The 26510-nt window shown below is 43.1% G+C and overlaps 1 protein-coding gene across 4 annotated transcripts in view; it reads right to left on the bottom strand.

Annotated features, from left to right (window-relative positions):
• The window catches only part of mybpha (myosin binding protein Ha), a 37469-nt gene that overhangs the window by 6159 nt on the left and 4800 nt on the right, over positions 1-26510 (bottom strand). For 2 of the 4 annotated variants that reach the window (XM_077204744.1, XM_077204746.1), the window contains 8 exons: positions 24873-24938; positions 23937-24068; positions 23065-23232; positions 9153-9241; positions 8874-9069; positions 8566-8705; positions 4654-4813; positions 1177-1346 (listed from right to left, as the gene is read on the bottom strand). In XM_077204744.1, the coding sequence (XP_077060859.1) occupies positions 1177-1346; positions 4654-4813; positions 8566-8705; positions 8874-9069; positions 9153-9241; positions 23065-23232; positions 23937-24068; positions 24873-24938 (1121 nt within the window). Of the gene's footprint in view, positions 1-1176; positions 1347-4653; positions 4814-8565; positions 8706-8873; positions 9070-9152; positions 9242-23064; positions 23233-23936; positions 24069-24872; positions 24939-25171; positions 25217-26510 lie in introns of all 4 variants that reach the window. The other 2 variants (XM_077204743.1, XM_077204745.1) reach the window with 2 other exon arrangements.

Below are 26510 nucleotides of genomic sequence, written 5' to 3'. Positions count from 1 at the left end.
TTTATATAAAATTCACTAATCCCTGACTATGTGATATTCTCTCGATATTCTCTAGCTGACGCTACGCTTGATATCCCTTCACTGGCTGCCTGGATCATTCAGAATTGAATTCAAGATCATCTTATTATTCTTTAAATGTTTTCATGGTACTTAATGGTACAATATACCTTTCTTATATGTTGAATATATACTCTAGCGAGATAGCTCCGAACGTCCAATAGCAACTAGTTTGTTGTACCAAAAACACGGCTGAAAAATGGTGAGTCAGCCTTTAGTCATTTCAGTCCCAAGCAATGGAACTCTCTTCCTGACAACATACGAGCAATTGATTGTCTGCACCTTTAAAATGTCTCTCAAAGCACATTTGATCACTAGTCTTTCCTTGATTTACTTTATTTTATTTTATTTATCTTCTGTAAAGCACTTTGTGAACACTGTTTTTAAAAGTGCTAAATAAATGTAAAGCTTTACTTACAAGTAAACTCTGGAACAGAGTGTTATTGTGTTGCTTGGAGAATGTTGTAAATACTATACCCATTATATCGAGGAAGCCATAACTGTGTTCTTAAACACATTATGTTCTATCGTGGCTTTGAATGTTTTAAATTTCTAATTGCATTTAACATGCCCAAGAAACCCTGGACATCTCTGGAACTTTGTTAGCACAAAATAGACTGCAGGCCGCATTACTGCAAGCTTTGATGAACAAGAATTTTGGAGTGTCCTAGAAGACTACCTCATCAGGATTTCCATTCAGCCCAGTTTTTGCATCCATCTCAGCTGTTATCGAAACTTGATTCTATGTCCCCCTCCCTGGGAATGACAAGCTAACATAGTCCCCACATGACTGTTTACCAGCTGGCTTTAGTGGTCAGCAGGAATGACCAACATCACCGTGCTTGTTGTGCCTTATGACTACAGCTATGGGTATAATTAAGCTATTTATTGAGCTTGAACCCAAGGACGTTTGGATATGCTGATACCATAGTTGGATTATTATCAATCATTGATTAGATTACAACGATACTCTTTTAAAAGTATAAGTATGAGACGACTCATCAGCTAATTCCTGGCTCCAAACATTTAGCTACTGGTTGGTACATTGTCCACAATATAAAATGTAAAAGGAGGGCATGGAGGAGTATACCAAATCAGCAGAAGAGAGATCATCCATACCTTTGGACTGCCTCGGACTGCACACAGTAGTTTAGTGTTGTAGCCCACAGTGGCAGCTCTGTCGTTGAGGAGGGCTGTGAACTTGGGAGCCTCACTGAAATCGTGCTCCTTGTACTCTGGTGGTTTGTAGACAATACCTACAGGACAGGGGACAACAACCTCAGCCGGGACTGACAGTTGTCAGGAGGGTATAGATGTTACATGACATGTGCAAAACTACAGGTTTTAAAATCCATTAGTTGGTTGGCTGGTGGGTTCCTAGTCGGGTTCCAACCGTACACGTTCCATAGAAGGGGTGAAATGCAAGTTGCAACAGCAAAACATGTCCGTCTGAATGTTTATAACTGTAACACCTATGAATTTAAGACATGAGTGTCCAGTCCTGCTCCTGAAGGGGCCACTATCTGGCTGGAAGTTTTTAGTGATCCTTAAGACCTTTGCTGTATTCAAAATCCTTCATTTACTCTCATTTACTATTCCCTAAATTACACCACTGATATAGTCCATTTGAAGGAATGAATGAAATTGAGGGAGCAAATTCGGAAACTGAGAGCAAGACACAGGAAAAAAATTGTCATAATTCTTTGAGCATTTGCATTCTTTAGCAGCTCGCTTTTAATTGTACATCAGTTGAATACTCATTGTAGAGGTGCATTGTGGGATTGAATAGAGAACTTGATAATGTCCATTATGGTTTCTGACATTATTACAAATGGTAGTCCGTTCTATTAGTGCACTTTATGGTAATACTTTATTTCGATAGTCCACTTTAGGCATTCTACTGACTATAAATAACTTTGCAACTACATGTCAACAACCAGTCATTAGAGTATTAGTAGACATTCTGTTAATATCTGCAAATACATTATTATATTTTATTATATTTGATGGTCCCCCAACAGATATTCAACTGATTATAAGTAACTTTGCAAGTATACTGTATGTCGACTTATTCTAATAACCCTAACCTAACAGTCTTATATTCTTATGAGTTAGTTGGCATTACTTTAGACATTAGTTACTTATAGTTAGTAGAATGTCTAAAGTGTACAATCGAAATAAAATGCAACCCACTGCATAAGGGTGGAGGGAATGATTTCGGACACTCTTTGATTAGCTGGGACAGGTGTATTTAATTAGGACTGGAGCTAAACTCTGATGGAAGGTGGACCTCCAGGAGCAGGACTGGACCCCCTTGATTTAAGGCAGAGGTCTCTAACTCAGCTCTTACTGGGCCACTGTCCTAGAACGTTTAGCTCCAACCAGCTGTAACACATCTGCCTGGAAGTTTCTAGGGCAGAATTGCCCCCTATATCCTTAAATATGCCACTATTTGAGGGAATAGGCATTTGTAGTGGTGTACGAAACCATAGTGGCACGATTGCACTCTTTCAATCTCATAATGCACCACAATAATGAGTGTACAACTGAGTGTACAACTGGTTTAAGCACAACGGCTAGAGAAAAAAGCTGTGAGAGTCTTGTCAAATGAATTGTTGCGTCTGACCGGATGGCGAATCATCCATCCAATTTCCAAACCGCTGGTCCAATGTGGCTACAGCGTAATATCATAAAGCTATATATTTATTTTTAATTGATTTATTATATTTGTTTATGGAATAGTGAATGAAGGTACAGGAGGTGATATCAAACACAGCTTAGTAATCCTGAAAACCTTGATTAGGTCAGATGGGTTTAATTAGGGTTGGAGCTATCTGCAGGTTAGAGACCACTGATTTAAGATGCCTGATGATTATGCTTACTGTATAACAGCTAAGGCATTGCAAGCTGCTAGCGTGGTAATTAAAGCAATAAAAATATCAAAAACATATCATCGTTGTTTTCATAAACATTAAAATGAAAAAAATTAAAATTTAGGTAAATGATTTGACCTCACTAATCAGCTAGAAGTTTCAGGGTGAGAAGTCGAAAAAGTTGACCATTGTGACACCTCCCTAATTATTATATTAATATATATTACATAATTTATTTGCAAAAAAGATACCATAGAATGTGTTAACCTAAAAGCATTTTGCTTGCAACATGTTTTTGGCTCAGGATATAAGGTTACAACAGGCTGGAAGTTAAAAAATGTAACCAGCTCAGTGTCAGCTACTTCATGGTTTAACAGCTATACATACGCAGAGAGATGACTGATGCACGTTGCTAAATTATTGTCAGTTTTGCAGCTCTGCAGCATAATCCATGTTATCAGGCAGACCCCATGTACCACTGATGTGATGAACGAGAACTGTCGCACTCAAGGCAGAGCCAAGTCTTAAATTCACACAGTGAGAATACTTAGTACTGTATTCTGTTCTGTCAATGTGTGCTGCTAACGAAAACGCACGTTTTAAAGGAACAGTTAATTTAGTACAAGTTATTACTATCAATTATATCAATAAGTTAGTTTATTTGTAAGCTGTTTGCATCTTGCCACTTAAAAAATAATGTGAGGTTGTGTGCAATTAATGACTCTCTTTCGTAATATTTTTATCGAAACCCTGAAAAGATTTTCTTGATTCTTTGACGGATAGAAATGTCCAAAGAACAGCTTTTATTTTAAATATTAATATTTTGTAACATCTTTACTATCACTTTTGATCAATTTAATGCATCATTGCTAAATACACGTATTAATACTATACATTTAAAACATAAATCTTCCTGACCTCAAATTTTTGAACGGTAGTGTATGTGTATAGCTGTACTGCACACACACACCTGTGACTATACATAATTTTAATTCAATATTAATGTGCCAATTTTATATGTTGCATGGCAGCCACAAACAGTCTGCAATTATGATAGTGAATTTAATTACTTAGTGGAAGAATTGTTTATTGTGATTGCTGTATTTATTTCTGTCATGGCAACTCTCCATGTGTTTGGCATAGTAATGGATATGACAGTGTTGATATATTTGGTCTTGGCTGAATAGTTCTGCTACGCTGCTGCTGTTGCTGCTGCAAAACAAGTACGGGACTACTGCCATTATATACATGGTAAGCAAATAAGACATGCAGCTGATGTACAATATAGCATACATTAATTACCCATAGAATATCTATACAGATGGAGCTGGGGAAGGGGGAGGGTTTCTGAAAGTGCACTGCAAATGCTACAGTAAATGCTGACCAAATGTTTGAAGGTTGAGCAGCGAGTTCATTGGCTACTAATACAGCAGGAAACAAACAGCTGTGTCCTAGAGAATGTTGTGGTTGCAAGCAGACTGAGGTAAGGACTATCAGCCTGCCCCATCTAGAGTTTCATGGCAGATCTTAGTATTTATTGAACATAGGTGTATTTTATTCTTCTGCTGCCAGCATAAGCCACTCAAGGCTATAGATTAGTAATTTTACCTCAGTCAAGCCATGAAATGCATGAATTATTGTTTTCATTTACTTTTCTTCAGAGACCAATTTAACTAATGGAAGAAGTTTGAAGTGCCATAAAACAATAACGTTGTGACCTCACCTGTTTTCTGAATATGAGCAGCATCTTTTGTTACAGCAGCAGTCTCACTCTTTCCAACCTTGTTTTCGCTAAAAACTCTGAAGGTGTATACATTTCCCATCACAAGGTCAGTGACTGTGGCGTTCAGCCTGTGGAAGTGCTCGAGAACCGTGAACCAATCCTGCCAAAAACAGTAATACTCTTAGTATGACAGGACATTATAGACTATCACTAAATTGAGCACAAGCCTGGGAAATATTTCCCTGTCGGTTCCATCCAATAAATACATCATAAACAAAGTGATTTGCATTACAGTGTTAAATATCTTTGGCTTTGGCAAAAGTGCTTTTAGATTAAGTGTTTTTGTACTGTACAGTATGTTCCCTGGACATCTTGTATTCACATCAAGCTAGCTGTTTAGTATCATGATTCGCATCATGACAGTCAGAGTTATGAGATGTCATCATGGAGCTCTCTCTCTATCTGTCGGCACTTTACACATTTCCATCCTGATGATCTCCCTCCAAAAAGTCATCTGACCCATGCCTCGGACACCCAGATACAAGCTTATAGATAGACGCGTCATGTCCATATACAGAGTCTCAAGACTCTTCGTTTAGATTTACAGACTTGACAGGAGGCTAAATTAAGTCTTGCTTAAGTATGATTACATACATCCCACTTAAAAAAACAACAAAACATTTTTTTGAGGAGGATTCACTGCTTGCTGTCAGTTCTTACTGTGGTAAGTGCATGTGGTTTAGGCTATCAGAGCATGCACACATCTGCATGAAGTTACCTAATACAGATTTTCGAAAAATTGACCGTCACCTTCAGCAGGTTAAACTCAATATTACAGTATAGACTTTATACGCCAGAGAAACAAGGGTGCAGCCATCTTTAGAATATTGTCTTTGAACTTCCGTTTTTGTGGTCGCTCTGTATATCTCTATGGCATCGTGTCGAGGAGTAATTAGCTGGTGAAGTGGATTTACTTATTGTAAAGTTAACGAAGGTTCTCTGGCGGATTGTAATGTTTAGAGCAGATGTCTTAACAGATGTCAGTAGATTTTAAATAGTTTAAAATGACGCGTTCATTCATAAATCTGCAAGATCACTGTGAAAATACAGACCGGAAGACAAAAGACAACAAGCACAGCACTGTAAAGGGGCGGGGCTGCATAAGGTCTATAGATGAGCTGATTTTGGTGGCTTTGTATGGATATTTCTGATTTGTATTTTCTCTGCATTTTCTCTGCATCATGGCTATCAAAACAAATAAATTAATTAATTATATAATTTTTAACAAGGAGAACATCTTGGTTACGTGTATGTAACCCTCGTTCCCTGAAGAAGGGAACGGAGACGTAGTCAGACCTACCGTACTGATTGGGATCACGCTCAGGGAGCCTGTCATCTTAGAGTATTGAAAAAATGAGCCAATGCACATTGGCGTGCAAGATTTGCATCTCGCGCTCCGCGTGGGTATAAATACGGAAGCTGATGCACGCACCACTTGTTTTTCGGTAGTCCAGCACTAGTGGCGATGGGACTTAGCCTCCGTTCCATCCTTCAGGGAACGAGGGTTACATACGTAACCGAGACGTTCCCTTTCAGTTTCGGTCACGTTCAACGTAGTCGGACGTACCGTAATGATTGGGATCACAATTAAAATGCCACCTAGTGCTGCCACATTCCAGTGCCCAGCGGAAGCCTCCGATCCCCCCGCATTTATTGAGGTGGAGATGTGACAGGGCTTAGGCCAGGAAAGTCCACTGCTGTTCCGTACACTCAGAACACGGGTCGTGACTGACAGATTTACCCTCGCAGCGCCTCATTAACCCTCATTCAGACAGACTTGTATAACACTGGGAAAGTATTAGTGGAAAGGGAGCCACACCCTGCCCGTAGGGAGGTATCATGTGGAGGTTGTACATATGGACTGGGGGTTTCCGGGCAGTACAACATATGGAGTGTCACTGGGTGGCTCCAGCCTAAGCAGGGGCAAGACAACACCGGTCAGAGACAGCAGAGGGGGCTCTGCCAAGGAAAAGACAAGGGCTCGCCGTAGGGAGCCGTATCGTGGAAGAATACACATATGGGATCGCCGTAGGGATCACAACATATGGGACCAATCCTAGCAAAGGTTCCACCAGTGCATACGAGTGTTAGGCCTGGCAACAGACGCTCCACCACGTCCGTTGCCGAGGGGTGTTGAGGACTCAACAGGGTTCGGCTAAAAGGAACTCTACTGGAGCAAGAATGGCGCACGTATCCAGTCCATAGGAGGGGAATGGAGCAGCAAGCCAACACTTTGAGCGGGGCTTACAGTGTTGACTGCCTTCTATGCGAAGAGAGCACGCGGGAAGCTACCGCCCCGACACGTAAGCTATAAAATCTAGTGAATGTGTTTGGTGTCGCCCAGCCCGCAGCTCTACATATATCTGTCAGTGAGGTACCCTGTGCCAGTGCCCAGGAAGAAGCTACACTCCAAGTGGAGTGAGCTCGCAACCCAGGGGGGGCATGGTGTGTCTTGGGATTGATACGCCAAGACGATGGCATCCACTATCCAGGTCGGAGGTCCTGAGTCTTTGCGTTCTGTCCACGTACAGGAGCAGAACGCCTCCGTGTCCCGTCCAGGGACTAGACATTGAGTTTCCAGAGGTCTGGAAGCGGGTGCCATATGTTGCCCCGTCCCTGAGAGAGATGGTCCTCCCTCAGAGTAATGGGCCAGGGAGGAGCTGTCAAGAGGAGCATCAGTTCGGGGAACCAGGTCCGGTTTGGCCAATAAGGGGCAACTTGCAAGACCTGCTCCTCTTCCTCCCTGACTTTGCACAGTGTCTGTGCAAGAAGGCTCACTGGGGGAGTCACATACTTGCGGTCTGGTGGACCGAATCCAGCTCCATAACAAGAAAAGAAATCCTCAGCACGGGGGCGAGTTTGCTCTTTTCCTAGTTTACCCGAATACCCAACTGACTGATATGCTGGAGCAGCAAGGCCCTGTGCTCGCACAACTGCTCCCGAGACTGAGCTAGTATCAGCCAGTCGTCGACATAGTAGAGGATGTGAACATCATGCTCTCTCATTGGAGCAATGGCCGCCTCCATGACTTTCATAAAGATGAGGGGCGACAGGGGCAGCCCGAAGGATAGGACTTTGTACTGATATGCTCGACCCTCCAACGCAAAGCGCAGGAATGGACTGTGTCGCAGGAGGATGGAGACATGAAAGTACCCGTCCTTCAGGTTGATTGCTGCAAACCAATCTCGGGGACGGATGCATTCGAAAATGCGTTTCTGCGTTAGCAATGAAGAACGGGCTGTAGAAGCCGGTTTTCATATTGGCTAGAGGGACCGGCTCTGTTGTGTCCTTTGCTAGTAGGACTGCAATCTCTGCACTCATGACAGGGGCATTTTCACTCAACACCGAAGTGTAACGAACACCGCTGAACTTGGGCGGACGCCGGCCGAACTGAATAATATAGCCGAGTCTGATGGTGCCGCGTAGTCAGCTGGACCAGTTAGGAAGCACTCTCCAGGGTTCCACGAACCGGGCCAGGGGGACCAGAGGCCCCACAGACGTACACGGGGTGGGGCAGCGAAGTAGATGAAAGGGACCCGACTCAGAAGGCCCGGGGGCAGCCCGAAGTGGGGTCTGAGTGTGCCATGCAACACATACACAGGCCGACAGGGGGTGCGTGAGAAGGCGTAATCGGGTCCTCGATACGCACCTGGCTGCCGGCTGGCAAAATTAATTTTATGTTAGATAACAGTTTATTAAAATGCAGTTTTTCTCACCCCAAATAACATTGTTCCTTAGATAAATAGGGAAGTACTGTAGTTAATTTTCTGAGAACGGAACTGATGGACGATGTGCTGGCACATTGTTCTTGCGTTACTTGCTTTATTAATCTGCCAATAATGAGTTACTTACTCCAGTTTTCTTGTCAGCCTTCTGAATGGTGTATCCAGTGATCTCAGTGTTGCCGTTGTCTTTGGGAGCGGTCCATTCCAAAGCTGCATTGAAGCCCCAAGAGTCAACTAGCTTGACAGATGCAGGAGGACCAGGCAGATCTACACACAACCATTAAAAATGATTTAGCCTCCTTAGTATGGATCATTTTACACTGTGAGGTCTTACTCAGTAAACAGAGGTGTCAAGGAATGGACTAAGAATGAAAATGCAAGGGGGACAGAAATAGCCAAGGTACAAGAAGAGCTCTAGATCATAGCATGTCTCACCGACAATCTGAATTATGAGGGTAGCCTTGTCCTCGAAGCTGTCGATCTTCACGGTCATCTCATAGCTGCCAGAGTCGTCTCGCTCAGCCTTGCGGATAAACAGGATGCTATCCTTGTCGCTGTTGCGTATATTTATCTTCTTCGTATCCAAAGGCTGGCCATCCTTGGTCCAAGATATCACAGGTTTAGGTTTGCCCTACAAAACGAAGAATTATCGAACACAGCATATAATAAGCATGGCTCTGTTTGATGTATTTACATATAAAACTCTGAACTTACACAGAATGGGATAACAAGATTGATCTGTTCGCCAACATGCTTGACGTGTCTTGACCTCAGGGCACGGGGCATGCGGATCTTGGGTCGATCTGAAAAAACAACAACATTTTTTTAGATGTATCTATTATTCATTGCGGGACTTTTGGGATCATATTTAGATTAAAACTGTCTTATATGAGCTGTTTTTGTTGGCTTGCATTTTCAGTAAAATAAAATACATTTATTTAAATTTATAAATTTAAAATATATTTAATAAAATAAAATAAAATTGGTCTAATTTTGAAATGCATCAAGTGTTAAATTACACAAACTGACTTTCCCGAATTTAAAAATAGCAATAGATAAATACAGTATGTTATAAAACATATGTAATGCTTACACAATTATTTAAATGGGTTAATGATTAACTTCATTTCAACAGGTTTATTCTTACTACACTGTCTATTGGAGAGAACGCATGGCACCGTGTCTTAGGTCACTGGAATGTATCCAGAAATAGATCTATGAGGAATGCCAGACCGTCTGCAGGTCAACAGCCTTCATATTAAAGGCAGTCTAATCCTCATTACCAGTTGCTCTGTTTCTACACTACATTTCGTTAATGTGAAGGGATGATGTTCAAAACAAACAAAAAAAGAAAATGTAAACTAAATTTATTATTGAAACAAGGATGTCTGTGAAAGTTTTGACTTTCTCCCTCTATACCAGTGGTTCCCAAACCCAACATCCCTCTCTTCCACAGACTGCAGTAACACCTTTTCCATTAAGGGACAATATTTGGCCCTTAAATTGATTTTAGGTGCATTTTTTAACTTTATAAAGGCAGGGTTTTTCTAACACTATTAAAGGACAAACTGCATCTAGATGTATTTACACACTGTTTAATGCTGCTCAGAGGAAGCTTGAATGCAATTAATGAAGTGATACTTTGACATATTAAACTAAAACCACCAGTAGGTGGTGGTAAGTCACTGTCCTAATAAGTGAGTCATAAGGTGCTTCTCATGTCTTATTTTTGCATCCCTTTCCTCACCTCATTTTCTTGTGTCTTAGTTTATCCTCGCTCATGGCTCTTCAGGAAGCTTTCTCACTCCTCGTTCCTCGTCTCCTCCCAGGGCAATTAGAGAGTTGAGATGTCCTTTAAGATGGCTGAGTACGATCGATTTCCGGGTCGCGGGCTGGAGGACAGAGGAGGACAGAGGAAATGAGGAAGCATCAACCTGAGTATTGAGAAACACCCTTGCCTTTACTGAATTACTTTACTGAATGAATGAATGAATGAATGAATGCCTCAATGGGTGCTTCTCAATACTCAAATTGATGCGTCCTCGTTTCCTCGCTCCTCCGTCCTCCAGCCCATTAGCCAGAAACTGATCAAAGTTAGCCATCTTGAAGGAAATCTCAATTATCTAATTGCACCGCGAGGAGGCAAGGAACAAGGAGGGGAGGAAGCTTCCAGAGGAGCGACGAGTGAGGATGCACAGGTGTATCCTATGCAGAAGTCTTTCTTGTCAAGCAACCTGACTCACATATAAAGTCACAATAATTTAAATGTATGCTTTTCCTTTGCAGGTTTAATAAATCATACATATCACTTATCACATATTTCAACAGGGCATATTGCTTTATTATTACTTGCTTTATTATTATTTATTATGAATTTCATAAATAACCAAACTTCAACAACATAAGGCCAGATCCCTTGAGCACAGCTGATGACACTGTGAAGTTACGCTTGAGGGATCAAGAATATTCCAATATACAAATAAGCTTCCTTTCGATTCCTTGGTCCTCATATTATTTCCTTGAGTCCTTCCCTTGCGTCCAAAGGGGGTGGAGCTGAGACGCGAGGAAAGGAAGCGAGAAAAGTAAACGTGGATGCACAAATAAGAAATGAGAAGCACCCCAAGTGTATTTATGAATGGGTCATTGAATCATTGACTCTCACAATTTCCTCATAGCCACAGATTCGTTCACAAACGAAACACTGCTGTGTTGCGTGTAAATGTTCTGATGTTTCTTATTGCATTGTAAAATAGAGCAAACAATACTGACAATACGGTGTTTAAAATGTACATCACCTAATATTACCGTTTTGTTTGTTAAACTGTTGTATAAGATCAATGTCACATTTGGATGTCATTTATCACTAAGTTCCTGATTGAGTTTGTCAGGACCCTTCCGGTCCGAGGGAACGCTGGCGTACGTGTGTATCTGCAGCTGCTCTCCGGTCGTCTTTTTTCCTGTGAAATTTTAAACCATTTAATGGACTTAAAAGGAGTATTAAAAAAGGGACTGTCCTCACGGGTTTGGAAACTACGCTACTGTTTGTTCTGCTGTTCTCGTTAAAATCTGCAAAGGACGCGTAACATGCAGGCTGAAATCACTTGAATCCTGTCTTCTGTTCGTTCATGGTTTGGGAACTATACAATTGTTTTTTTCTGCTGGTCTCGTCAAAATCTGCGATGAAGGACGCGCTACAGGGTGATACCGCCTGATTCCTGTCTTTTGTTCATCTACGGTAGGATTGAACGTCTACTTTTCTAACTCTGAATCGTAAGCGGAAACTGATAATGTTATCCCTGCTATTTGTCTTGGTTTGTTTGACACTCCCTGCTGATCATCGCCAATTTCAATTGGATCATATGCCTGCATACTCAGACTTTTGTGTTGTCTTCGATATGGTTTTATATTATTCATCATCCGATTTACTACGTTAAAATTCTTCGCTCCGCTTGCCAGCCAGAGTTTATAATCAGTATGCTGCCCTGGGAATTACGCGTCGACCACAGTATGTGCATCGTGAATCTCATCGCTGTTTTAGCAGTTTTCAGACGGCTTCCTCTGACAGTCACATTCCAGTCATCTGGTCTTCTCAGCGCCATCACCCGAATGGCCTAAATGACGTAAAACGGGGTGTTAATGTCAACAATCTTAGCGTGTTAAAATATACTGCCAGTGTCCCGTTGAAAAAGACAGAAATCACCTCCATAAAAATGGGTCTCTTAAATGCACGTTCTATATCAAACAAGGCTTTTATTTTGAATTACTTTTTAACATCACGTTCGCTGGACTTTTTGTTTATTACTGAGACTTGGTTGAATCCTGGAGATCAGATGGCTCTGTGTGAGTTGACACCACCAGGCTGTGACTTTTTGAACTCCACCCGGACGGCAGGACGAGGAGGTGGTGTTGCTACTGTTTTCCGAGACACTTTTAAATGTAGATTGCAATCCACAGAAACCTATTCGAGCTTAGAGGTACAGTTACTAAAGATTGATACTCTGGATTCTTTTTTCTGTGCTTTGGTAAAGACCTATAAGCTGAATAACATTTCATGCAGCATTTTTCTGATTTTCTCTCAGGTTTGCTGTCTCGCTGTGATAAACTTTTGGTCCTTGGGGATTTTAATGTTCATTTATGCTGCCCATCAAAGCCATTGGTTAAAGAATTTCTTTCTCTTATTGAGTCTTTTAGTTTAACACAACATGTTACTAGTTCTACTCATAAGAAAGGTCATACACTGGATTTTGTGTTATCACTTGGTATTTCTGTATCAAATTTGGTGGTTTCAGATGTAGGTATTTCCGACCATTATTCAGTGGTATTCGATGCCTTTTGTTCTTATATCCATCCAATCTCTTCTCAGCCTTTACATTATGCTAGGTCCATCAATTCTTCAACTGACAAAGTTACAGAAAAAGTCTTCGGAGAGGACACTGAAGTGCTGGTTGAGGCTTTTACTAAGTCATGTACTTTTTCCTTAGATTGTGTTGCCCCTCTTAAATTAAAGAAACACAAGGGAACCTCTCAACCTTGGCTAAACAATGTTACTCGCTCTCTTAGACAATAGTGCAGAAAAGCTGAACGGAAGTGGAAGAGAGATAAACTTCAGATTTCGTCTGAGATGTTAAAAGACTCCCTGGCTAACGATCAGTAGGTAGTAAAGGAGGAAAAAATTATTTTTTTCTCTAAAGTAATTTCAGATAATGCAAATAAGCCAAAAGTACTGTTTGACACAATTGATTCTATTTTAAACCTCTCAAGGAATGTTATGAGAGATGCCACACAAGAGACCTGTGATGAGTTTTTATTATTTTTTGCTCAAAAAATTGAGAAGATCAGAAGTGCAATTGTACCTTCACATTTCCGTTCATCAATTAAACCTGCGCTGTCTAACACTTTCACTAACTTTGAACTGGTTTCATCAGAACAGCTGGCAGATATTGTCTCAAAAATGATTGGAGGTAGCTGCAGACTGGATGTTCTCCATACTCATCTTTTAAAAGATGTTTTTCCTACTGTGAGTTGTAGCCTAACAGCTATAATTAACAGCTCCTTGATGAGTGGAGTAGTACCTAAGAGTTTCAAACATGCAATTATTCATCCCTTGTTAAAAAAACCTAATTCAGATCATGCAGTATATAACAACTATAGACCAATTTCTTAACTGCCTTTTATTTCCAAGGTTTTAGAGAAAGTGGTCTACTCACAGCTATATTCATTTTTGAATACTTTTGATATTTTAGACACATTACAGTCGGGCTTTAGGACCTGCACAGCACAGAGTCTGCATTGCTTAAAGTCACTAATGATATATTATTATCGTTGGACTCAGGATCACATGTTGTTCTAGTTTTATTAGATCTAAGCACTGCCTTCAATACGATTGACCAAGAGGTTCTTCTCAACCGTCTGGAGTGTTGGGTTGGTGTCCAGGGTACAGCCCTTCAGTGGTTTGCCTCATATTTAAAAGAGAGGACAGTTGCTATGAATCTGGGAGACTTTTCTTCTACATTGGCCGCTTTAGTTTGTGGTGTTCCTCAGGGGTCGATTTTGGGAACATTGCTGTTCTTTCTGTATATGCTTCCTCTTAGCACTATTTTTCAGAAGTATAGTATTTCATACCACGGTTATGCCGACGATCTCCAGTTTTACTTTCCTGTGAGCTTAGATAAAACCTGTTCGCTGGACAAAGCACAGGAATGTTACAGCAACATAAAACTTTGGCGTTCTAGCAACTTTCTCCAATTAAATGAGAGTAAAACGTCTCAGGTTACTATTGTAACCATAGTTCCCTGAGAACAGGGAACGAGACGATGCGTCCATCGACGCCATGGGAACGCCCCCAGCGTGACTGCATCTGAAGCATCTATGTCAACTAGTCCAATGGAAAGAATGAGCGTCACGGGCGGGTGACGTCATGACCAGGATATGATAAAAGCACATCCGGTGCAAACCGGCATTAGCTTCGAAAATTGCCGAAGCAAGCCGATCACAGGGATGCAGGAAGTATGGCAGGGTGACGCATCGTCTCGTTCCCTGTTCTCAGGGAACTATGGTTACAATAGTAACCTGAGACGTTCCCTTACGAAGGGAACTCAACGATGCGTCCATCGACGCCATGGGAACGAGAATACCCAAAGCGCCAGACTTTCAAATGCCTGAGTGTCAGCCTGTTGTCACACTGCACCCAGCACCTGGGATCCTGGGGCAGCATCCAGGTCCAAGCTGTAAAACCTCATGAATGTGAGCGGTGAGGACCAGCCCGCCGCATCACAAACGTCTTGGAGAGAACTCCAGATAATACGCTTAGAAGCCATACTCCTAGTGGAATGAGCCCTGACCACCAAATGGTTGGCCAGAAGACTCACAAGCAAGAAGAATAGTCTCGACTATCTATATGCTCAATAGGTTGGATTTTCTCGACAGAGAAGTCCGATGAACATAAGTGTCCAGTGCTCGCACTGGCACAAGAGGTTCAGCTTTTCCTGGTCCGAAAAATGGGGGAGGACAGAAACCTGCAGCACAATAGGCCTCGGAATAATGGTAGGCACCTTTGGAACATATCCATGTTTCGGGTAAGATTGCCTTGGCCATCCCGGTGCACTCAAGGCAGGTGGGGACCGAAAGGGCCTGAAGGTCTGACTCTTATAGGGACGAAATAGCTAGCAGAAAATAGTCTTAAAAGAAAGGAACTTCTCTGAGACCAAATCTAAGGGCTCGAAGGGAGCCCCAGATAGGCCTTCTAGAACTATTGCAAGGTCCCAAGCCAGCACCTTAGTGCAAGTTGCATGCCTCAGCCTCAAAGTGCCACGAAGGAAACGAGTGATCAGGGGGTCTCGACCCAAAAATGTTCTACCCACCAGGGCGTGGAAAGCCGCAATGGCCGCCACACATATTATACCTTAAGCGTGGAAGGACATAGACCTGATACAAAGCGTTCTTGCAGAAACTCGAATACTGTGTTTACTGAACAGTTAACCGGATCCCACTGACGCTGGTAACACCAAGAAGTGAAAAACTCTCGAAATAGTGAATATAGTTTCCTCGTAGCGGGAGCTCTGGAGCTTAGAATGGTCTAAACAACCTCGGTTGAGAGACCACTCTCTATGAGTTGGGCCCCCTCAGAGGCCAAACCCACAGTTCCCAAATCCCCTGCCGGGGGTGCAATATTGCATCCCCTGCCTGAGACAGAAGGTCTCTCCTGATCGGGACCTCCAAGGGAGGTCCGTCGAGGAGAAAAATTAGGTCCGCAAACCAAATTCAGCTCGGCCAGGGTGGTGCTACTAAATAGGCTTATTCCATCCTGGCGGATTCACTCCAGAACTCCTGGGAGCAGAGCAACGGAGGGAAATGCGTACAGACGTAGCCTCGGCCACGTCTGCACCATAGCATCCAGCCCCGAGGGGACTGGTTGAGTGAGGGATAACCAGAGTGGACAGTGCGTCGTATGCTGAGACGAGAACAAATCCACTTCTGCCTGGCCGTAAAACTCCCATATTTGCTCCACCGCCTCGGGGTGGAGTCCCCTGGCCTCAGCCCCTGCCTCGACAGGGTGTCTGCTCCAATATTCTGGCCCCCCCCGGAATATACACTGCCCTCAGACAGCGTAATTTCTTGAGGGACCAAAATAAGAGGCCACCAACGTGTTGTCTGTGGGTCAAGAACCAGAGTTTCCTCCATATAACCAAGGCGCGGGGATACTGCCGCGTGATCTTGATCGTAAGGAGTGGGTTTCCCCTCAGGGAGAACCCTCTGGTCCTGAGCCACCTCTGTAAAGGTCTCACGTACAGCAGGTCAAAGGGTATCACATTGGACGCTGCTGCCCTGAGGCCTAACAGTCACTGTTCCAGAACAACACATGATGGCCCCTCAGGTCTGGGAGGAGATGTCTCAACGCATTGAAGACGACCATCATCTCTAGGCAATTCATGTGCCAAGAGAGATGATGACTCCTCCACAAGCCCTGAGCTGAGCGGCCTTCCAATACCGCTCCCCAGCCGGTGAGGGAAGCATCTGTCGAGATCACAACTCGATGGCAAAGAGCTCCCAACACCGGACCCTGGGTTAAGAACCAGTGTTTCCTCCATATAACCAAGGTGCGGAGACACCGCCGCGTGATCTTGATCATACGAAGTGGGTTTCCCCTCGGGGAGAACCCTCTGGTCCTGAGCCACCACTGTAAAGGTCTCATGTACAGCAGGCCAAAAGTTATCCCGTTGAACGCTGCTGTCACAAGACCCAACAGTCTCTCTAACTGTTTTACAGTGCGTGACTGGCCTAGCCTCAGCTCTTTTGTGGCTGTTAGGATAGCAGCTACACGAACGGGCGACAGAGTGGCCCGCATCGTCACTGAATCCCATACCACACCAAGGAAAGTGGTTCTCTGTACTGGAGAAAGCACACTCTTCTTGGCATTGAGCCTCAACCCCAACATCTGCATAGGAGCGAGAACGACACCTCGGTGCCGAACCGCTAACTGTTCTGATTCCGCTAGAATCAGCCAGTCATCTATGCAATTCAGAATGCATATGCACTGCAGCCTGGCGGGGCCAGAGCTGCGTCTACACGCTTCGTGAATGTGCGGGGTGATAGAGCTAGACCGAAAGGAAGTGCCTGATACTGGTGTTCTTTGCCCCAAAGAAAACCTCAGGAACCTCCTGTGCTGAGGGAGGATGGAGATATGGAAGTATGCGTCTTTTAGATCTATCGTGACAAACCAGTCCTCGGATCTGATTTGAGTCACGATCTGTTTGAGTGTCAGCATTTTGGAATTGAGTTCCAGCACCAAACACTCCAACAGACGAAGATCTAGTATGTGACGCAGCTCTCCATCCTTTTTTGGAACAATGAGATAACGACTGTAAAGACCCGACGCAATGTCGGGTGAGTACACCTGCTCTATAGCTTCCTTTGCTAACAGGGCCTTTACCTCTTGCTCCATTACCAGAGCCTGCTCGGGATGCACCACTGTGGGCAGCACCCCGTTGTAACGAGGAGGACGAGAACCAAACTGGATTCTGTATCCTTTCTCTACAATGTGCTGGACCCAATGAGAAATATTCGGCAGAAGCTTCCACGCTGCCAGAAAATTTACTAAGGGAACCAGCCTCTCGAGGCTGGTCTCTGGTGTTATCGAGACAGCCAATTCCGGAGCCTGAAACATAATGGCAGGAACTACCTGAACTGGCCGCTCTAAGGCCCCCCTCAGAGGGCGCGAAACCGATGCTGTGCCGCAGCATAGCATCAGCGACTCGCTGGAGACCGCTGCGCCCTGAAGCACCGAGGGTGGCAGGGTTGGCAGAACGGTCTCGTGAGGACCCCGAAATGGAACGGGCACCGTAAAATGAGGTGTACACCGCTCCACTTCGGTCGGGGCTGTCCTCACAGGCCTGATGCGTGAACATCAGGACCTTTTTTTCTTTTGAGCCGCAGCCTTCTCAGCGTGAAGAACGGTCCTCGGATCCGGTTTCTGCTTTGAAGGCTTTGGCTGCTGTGTTGTGTATGAGAAACTAGACGGCTGGAGCTGCTCACGCCCAGCAGCCCCAGGGGGTTGGACATAGCGAGGGAGAGATTATCTTGTATCTTTCTCTATGATTCCCATCAAATTGAGCCAGAGGTGTCTCTCAGTGACCACAAGGGCTGCCATCCCTGAGAGATAAATCTGTGGCCCGACGGAGTTCTCAAACCCCATCGGGCCAAACTCCCTCACTTCTGTCCAAATACCGCAGCAGGTCAGCCTGATATGCTTGTAGCACTGCTATGGTGTGCAAGCAGGCCCATGCTAGACCCACTGCCATATATGCTTTTCCCACTAGATTAAAAAATAGTTTTCTTTAATGGTTTAGTGAGAGAAGCCGACGCCTTCAGGTACAATACTGAACCGGGAGACAGATAGCTCGCAAGCGTCTGTTCTACCCGGGGTATTGCCCCATAGCCATACCCTCTTAACCCCCAAATATCTGAATATACATGAATGTGGGGGCTAAAAGACAAGAGGAGTAAGGCTTTTTCCATGATCTAGACAGCTCGCTGTGCAGATCGGGAAAAATGGAAGGCCCCGTGATGGAGGTGGAAAAACAGAGGGAAGGAAACTCGTTTAATCTATTTTATTTTTAGGACGAGTGCCCCCTTATTTCTGCTGGCCATAAATATTTAATTTATCTACAGCCTTAGTAAACACTTCCACCAGCTTATTATTTTTATATATATTTTTTATATATATTCACTTTATTTTATATATAATATATAAACTATCATATATATATATATATATATATAGGCTATATATATTTCTCATACGCTGGGGAAAGAGATGGCAAATTCACTTCCCCCATGATTGTGTCACTTTCAATGCCCAGCACATCTACCTCCTCGGAGGTAGAGCACTGAAGCATTGATTTCTCTCTCTCCCCGGGCGGAAGAGACCGCAGCGCGGGCTTCCGAGACCGGCGAGAGAGCACTGGATCCCTCGTGGAAAGGGAGGAGATAAGATCCGCGGACCCGTCTCCAACCCCGTAAAGAGATCCTATTCGCGATCCACAGGAATGCATTCTCCGCGCTGCCTCGGCAGACGCAGGACCTGTCACCCTGAGAATTGCGAGCCCGGCCACTTTCCTCGAAAAGTGACAGGCGGGAGCGGAGCATGCGAAGCGAAAGCTTCTCACAATGTTGGCGATCAGCCCCCTCGGAGGCTGATACCGCATGCTCTACTCCCAAACCCATCACACAAAGCTCGTGTGTGTCCCTACTCGTTAAATAGCGCGAGCAGGGAGAACACAGAGTTTGTGCAATTGTTTAGTTTCCTTAAATATATATATCAGACAGACAACAGTAAATATAACAGACAGTTTGACACAGATCGCTTGCTGAGGCAACAGAAGCTAATGCCGGTTTGCACCGGATGTGCTTTTATCATATCCTGGTCATGACGTCACCCGCCCGTGACGCTCATTCTTTCCATTGGACTAGTTGACATAGATGCTTCAGACGCAGTCACGCTGGGGGCGTTCCCATGGCGTCGATGGACGCATCGTTGAGTTCCCTTCGTAAGGGAACTGAGGTTTTGATGGTAGGCTCTCCCATCTCACCTACCTTTCCTGATCGTTTAGGTTCCTTGTCCCTAAAGATTGAAGATCATGTAAAGAGTTTAGTGGTGACCATGGACTCATCACTAAATTTTAATAGACAGATTGGTGCTGTTGTTAAAGGTAGCTTTTTTAACATGAGATCAATTGCTAAAGTAAAGCATTTTTTATTTAAGGATTTGGAAATTGTGGTTCACTCTTTTATTTCATCAAAGATTGACTATTGCAAGTATTTATATATTGGTCTCCCCTAGACTATGCTAGTCCGCCTACAGTTAGTGCAAAATGCAGCGGCAATGCTTTTAACGGGGGTGAGAAAGAGAGACCATATTACTGCTGTACTGCAATCCTTACATTGGCTTCTGGTTAAATTCAGGATTGATTTTAAAGTCCTCTTGTTTGTCTACAAGGCCCTATCAGGCCTTGCCCCCCAGTACATCAGTGATCTTACTATTCCCTACTCTCCTTCTAGAGTTCTTAGGTCCTCCGATCAAAGGCTTTTAAAGGTCCCTCGTTGTCATTTAAAATCATAAGGAGATTGTGCTTTTTCTGTGGTAGGTCCCAAACTTTGGAATAGTTTACCATTCCACGTGAGGTCAGCTCCATCAATTGCCACTTTTAAGTCTTATTTAAAAACATATTTATTTTCTTTAGCTTTTGAATAAGTTATGTTTTGTTTTGTTGTACGATTTTAATGTTATCATTTTTGTAAAGCACTTTGGGGCAACGTCTGTTGTTTGAAAATGTGCTATATAAATAAAGTTGCTTGCTTGCTTGCTAGAGCAAACAATACTGACAATACGGTGTTTAAAATGTACATCACCTAATTTTACCTTTTTGTTTGTTAAACTGTTGTATAAAATCAATGTCACATTTGCAATTGTGGGAATATTCGGGAAAAATGCATTCTTGCTCGTATAAATATCAGCGTTAAAAACAAGAACTCACGCTTGTCAAGGAGTTTGAGTCTTAAATCGATCTCTATGCATAGTCTCTGTCTATATTTGTTCTTCATGCTAGTGAATGTTAAAACCCCACTTTTACAAACCTACATTGTGGAAAACAGCGCTAATGTACTCTACACACAACCTATCAAGCATGCTGCTCATGTGGATGCAGTCAGTTTTGACCACAAAAGATGAGGTGATTTGATTGGACGTCATATATTCGACCTTTTACGGCACTACATATTTTCTGTTTTCACCTGCTTTTCGCCTGTTCATTACATGCTCAGTTTTAATGTTATTTTAAGGTGGGGTAGAATTAAATGAACAGCAAATCATTTTGTTCAGGTATCCACTCTGTCACTTCACATACCCCAGTTTGGGAACTACTGCTCTTGACAACCATATGTCACCCAGGACCTTTGACCTCTCTGATCAAAATCTCTATTAGCTGTACTCTCTGAGCACATCTGTTACCAGGGTACAGCCTCCCAAATCTATCCCACCAGACCTCTAATCTTTACTTCCCAGGACTCCAAAGTTCAAACATTATTACAGGAAACAATTGAATCCTGTGGAGCAACACACATTGCTGAGCTGACATGCTGACATAATGCTTGATTTGGGTGGCACTTTGGGACGGCACAGTTGGCTTTGAAGGTTCACATTCAGCTCATCTCTGGCTTACTTTACATTACTTGACCTAATTTCTCAAATGCCTGTGCTTGTACGAGTGAAAAAACTAATCCTGCTTCTTCGATCCCTTTTTGCAGCCCGTGTTCGGATACGTAATCCTGTGTGATGTCTTGAATGGCTGCCACACACCACAACATTCACCTGCTAAACCCAAATGGATGAACAGATCGTTCCCGTTTGGTTCTCCAAGCCAACATGCCTCCATATCTCTTTTTGGTCAGGATTGTTTGACCTATTAACAACTAGGGATGCACCACATCCAAATTTTTGGGGTTCGGCCGAATACCTAATCCACTGGTTAAGATTCTGCCGAATCCGAAACTGAATACCGAATCCTACTCCCATCCTCAGTCCATTAACACAGTAAACACATTAATGAATTAAACATTAATGAATTAAAGTCCTTGCCACCCCGAGACAAATCACCATTGCAAATAGAACATATAGCTCGACTTGAATCGCCTTCTTTTAACTGAAAGTACTGCCAAACAACACTTTTCCTGCTCACGAGTTCCATTTTCTAATTCTCAGCTCTACTGCACTCGAACCTACGTAAACATCTTCCCGTAATCAACGACTTTGTGACGTCGACCAGCGTAGCACGCATAGTGCAAGCCTAGGGTTCGGTTCGGTGGAAAAAAATGTGAAGGTTCGGCAGAAACCGAACCCCCGTCAAAAAGCCCAATATTCGTCCGAATCCGAATCCTGGATTCGATGCATCCCTATTAACAACATGAGTTGATTTCAGAATCTTACGTGGGTATTTGATTGCTTGGATAAAATGCATTACAGCATTACCTAGCATTACAGCATTACAGCGATGTACTTTACAAAACAAATAACGGTTCAAAACACACAGAATTAAGCCAAAACACAAGAGCCACTAGCTGGCCATGTCAACCTGGAAAGCCAGATTTGTAAAACTCTTACTGCCACCCTCGACCCCAGGCCTTGTAATCTAATTCTAATCAAATTTTCTGAGAAATTCCACATTTCATAAATAAAAGTAACAAATAAAATAAAAAATCTGTCCAATATTAAAAACAATTCTTACTGTGTGCAGGGTCTGTGCAACCACACTAGCCCAATGGCCAATCAAAAAATAGCCCCAAAATATTCAAATGCAGTGTTCACTACGGAATTTGAAGGTTTGGGGTGTTGGAGCGCCAAAATTGTACGTTCCGGGGGATGGAAATCAACCAGCAGGAAAAAAAATAAAAAATCAACACACAGCAACAACTTAAAAATTGCCCAATTTCACGGGAAAACCACAGACTTGGCAACACTGACAGTGAGTCTTTAGTAAATCCTGACGCAGGCTGTTAGTAAATCTGGCCCAATGATTCAAGGTCAAGCTCCACCAATGAAAGTGGTCAAGTGCAAGGGCTAAGAACCAGGCCCTGAATAGAAACCCTGCACCAGCAATGAAAGCAGTTCATACAATCCTTTAGTTAGATAAAAATTCTTATAAATATGCACCATTATGCAAGTACTACACTCCATTTAGGAGGATAATCTACAGTATGTGTTTAGCTCAGATTGCTCTGACAGCCCTAGGTCTTTATGTTTGTAATTTAAATGCTAATGAAAGCTCTTGTCAGCGCAAGCCAATGGGATTTATATACCCACAGCTGTTGAATACATTGAGGGCAAGAGAGGTAGCTAAAAGCTGAGGCAGTGCACTTACACCAGCTTTTTCACTGTTGGGAAACACATACTGTCATCTGAGCTTCGGCAGTAAGCCACATGAGCCAGGGCTCAGAGAACACACTGAAACAGTATATCACTATGAAGTAATTAGTGTTTGAAGTAATCAGACTCTGTGAAGTAACCAGAGATGATTCGTCACTTTCATCTGTCCCCTACACATGTGGGTCTTTTCAGCCATGCATAGACACTCACCCATAATCTCACGGACAGGGATGGGCTGTGGCAGGACGACGGGCTCGCTACGGCCTCCGGCATTCATGGCCACGACACGAATGTTAAGTAGGTCTCCGGTTGTCAGGCCGCTGATGACAAACCGGTTGGACGTTGTGAGTTCAGTATTGGCAGCCACCCATTCAGAAGCTGTAGAGTGTAAACATGGATAGATGATATATAACTTCGTAAAATTCTACAAAAAAACATTAGTATAATTTATTAAATACTTTAGCTTAATATAAAATTAGGGTAGATTTAACAGCAGTTTGACATGAAAAACTTTTGGAAAGTTTGCATGATGTTCTATGTACAACTAAAACAATAGTTTTTAAAAGTACAATCATAAAAGTTTTAGCATTTTAATTAATTTAAAATAAATTTAAGAATTGGTCGCACCACAGGACCATGTAAAATCAACTTGTGAAGGCAAGAAGGTGATTAAATATTAAATTACATTCCCAAAATGATGATTACACATTCATAAACAAAAATTGAAAACCCTAAAATATTGATGTTATGCGTCAACTACCCAGTTAAAGAACAAGTATGAATTTCCAAACACACTAGCAGTGATGTCAGTATAGATCCACAAATCTAAATGTGGGATGTGCAGATACGGTGACAGTTGGTTGAAACTATCCCTTCCTAATAGGGAGACTTACAGGGGCGAGCTATAAATCAGTCTGTGGTGACATTTTAAAGACAGGTGCTATAGCAGACTGTCATAGAACTCACTTTTCTTGTGACATCTGATAGTTCTACATGGTTCAATTTCTAGATGAAGGCATGATGATTGAAACACTATCTCTAATCTAAAGAGCTTATCAGCAATACTGAGAGGATATACACACATCCTTCCTTGCAGTATTCTACAATGTATCCATCCAGTCCAGAGCCAATGTTCTCCGGGGATCTCCACTTAAGAGTGACTGAGGTATCATTGACATCATCCACGCTGAGCTTCTGAGGGGCACTGGCGGGCACTGCACATTCATTAGAGACATAAAAACCATCAATTCACAGTAAAAAAAAACATATTAACTTTTATATATATGGATGGATGGATTAGGTGGATGGATTTGATAGATAAATGGGTGGATGGATGAATTTGGAAGATTAACTGATTGAATGGACGGAAGGATGGATGGATTGGATTGATGAATTGGGAGGATGGTTTGGATGTATAAATGGGCAGATGGATTGGATTGATTGATTAGCTGGATGGATGGGGTTGATAGCATATGTGGATGAATGGATTGATTGGTTGGGTGGATGGATGGGGTCCATTGGATAGACGGATGGATGGATTGGGTGGATGGATGGATGGATTGGGTGGATGGATGGATGGGGTCCATTGGATATATGGATAGATAGATGGATGGATGGGGTCCACTGGATATATGGATAGACAGATGGATGGATAGATGGGGTCCATTGGATATATGGATACATAGATGGATGGATGGATGGTGTCCATTGGATATATGGTTAGATGGGTGGGATGGATTGGGTGGATAGATGAGGTTGATTTGATACATGGATGGATGGATGGATGGATGGATTGAGTAGATGATGGATGGATGGATTTGGTGGATGATGGATGGGTGGACTGATTGGTTGATTGATTAATTGATGGATGAACTGGGTGATGGATGGGTTAGGTGGATTGATGGATTAATGGATTAGGTGAATGGAGGGATTAGGAGTATTGATGGATGGATTGGGTGGATGGATGGATTTGGTGAATGGATAAATTAGTTGTATTGATGGATGGATGGATGGATTACCTGCTGGAGGAGGTGGTGTTGGTGGTTTAGGGGGCTCTTCTAAAGGTGCAGCTTCAGCAGGAGCAGCTGATGATCAAATATGCAGGATTATTCGGAATATTATTTATTCAAATGCATCATGGATTTTACTTCCCATGTCGATAAAATCATAACACAAAACATTTGAGACTGAATGAGACTGATAATGAACTGTAGCCTTATAAATTGTCATTTTCTGAAGGGTGTACGTCAAATTACAGTGTCTGGATCCAAACTGAAATCGGACAATTAAAAATGGTAATAAAAGCACAATTATTTACCCTCAGCTGGAGCATTAGTGGAGGGAGCAGCTTCATCAGCAGGGCCTAATAGCAAATCATTAGAGCAGTGTTACTCAGGAGAGATCGCTAGATACCCTTTTGAATAAACAGTCCTTTTTAGTAATGGTAGTTCCCCTTCGAGGGAACTCGCACTGCGTCATCGTCGTGACGACACTATGGGGAACGGCCTTAGCGTAACGCATCTGAAGTATGAATGAAATCTGTCCAATCCTGATTGGTGCTGCGTCATGACGTAGTAGATGACGGCACAACCGGAAGATACAAAGGGACGCCGGCACACACACACATTAGCTTTTTGCTCTTCAGCAAGCGCTCTGTGTCAAACTGTCTGTCCTATTTGGTGTTGTTTGTCCCACAAGAATTGTCCTAAATAAGCTGCATTGCAATATAGAATCTATAGTGGCTCGGATCTCGCGTTGGCCGAGGCAGCGCGTTGATTACGGGTCTACTTTGCAATAAAGATTCTGTGACTAGGATCTCGCGTTGGTGAGGCAGCGCGTAGATTAGAGGTCTGCATTGCAATACAGAATCTATAGTGGCTCGGATCTCGCGTTTGCCGAGGCAGCGCGTTGATTACGGGTCTACTCTGCAATAAAGATTCTGTGACTTGATCTCGCGTTGTCGAGGCAGCACGTAAATTAAAGATCGTACATTGCAATACAGAATCTAGTGGCTCGGATCTCGCGCTTGCCGAGGCAGTGCATAGATTGCGGGTCTGCTTTGCAATTAAAGATTCTGTGTGTGTGCGAGGCATGAACAGTCAGCTCCAGCTTCTAGAGAGATGAAAACCAAATATATTGTGAATGACTCGAATCTCGCGTTTGCGAAGTTAAAATTAAAATGATGGAATATTATCTGATAATATTATAAATGAATATTATATTAAGTTAGATATTTTAATTCAGCCTACCATTCAGACCGTTTCACTTATACAGTGTTTATCACTGCATTTAATTCTGAGGAATTAAAATGATGAGCAGCGAACGCAAGGGCTTGCGGCCAGGCAGTGCTCGTGTTTGCCCATCGGGAACGGTTTTCGATTATTCCCTGCCGGTCCACCGCTTCAGGGTGTCGAGAGCGAAACCGAAAGAGCCTCCCCTCAGTGAAGCCCTCAGGAAGTCGATGTCTGTATCCATGTATTCCGAATACATCTACGTGGGCCCTGCATACTGTAGAGCTGGGTTACAGGCTGCAGTTCAGCTCCCCTCCCCCAAAGTTCAACGGGGTGGGATGGACTGTGGTCGGCCCAGAGCAGGTTCGGGTTATGGAACAGGAAGTTCAATCCCTGTTGGTCAAGGAGGCCATAGAATGTGTTCCT

The sequence above is a fragment of the Siphateles boraxobius genome, unplaced genomic scaffold (assembly GCF_051911475.1).
Source record: "Siphateles boraxobius isolate OS27281-9 unplaced genomic scaffold, OSU_SipBor_1 50, whole genome shotgun sequence".
Taxonomy (NCBI): domain Eukaryota; kingdom Metazoa; phylum Chordata; class Actinopteri; order Cypriniformes; family Leuciscidae; genus Siphateles; species Siphateles boraxobius.
Note: the sequence above shows the minus strand (reverse complement) of the source record. Positions and strands in the feature narration are given on the sequence as shown.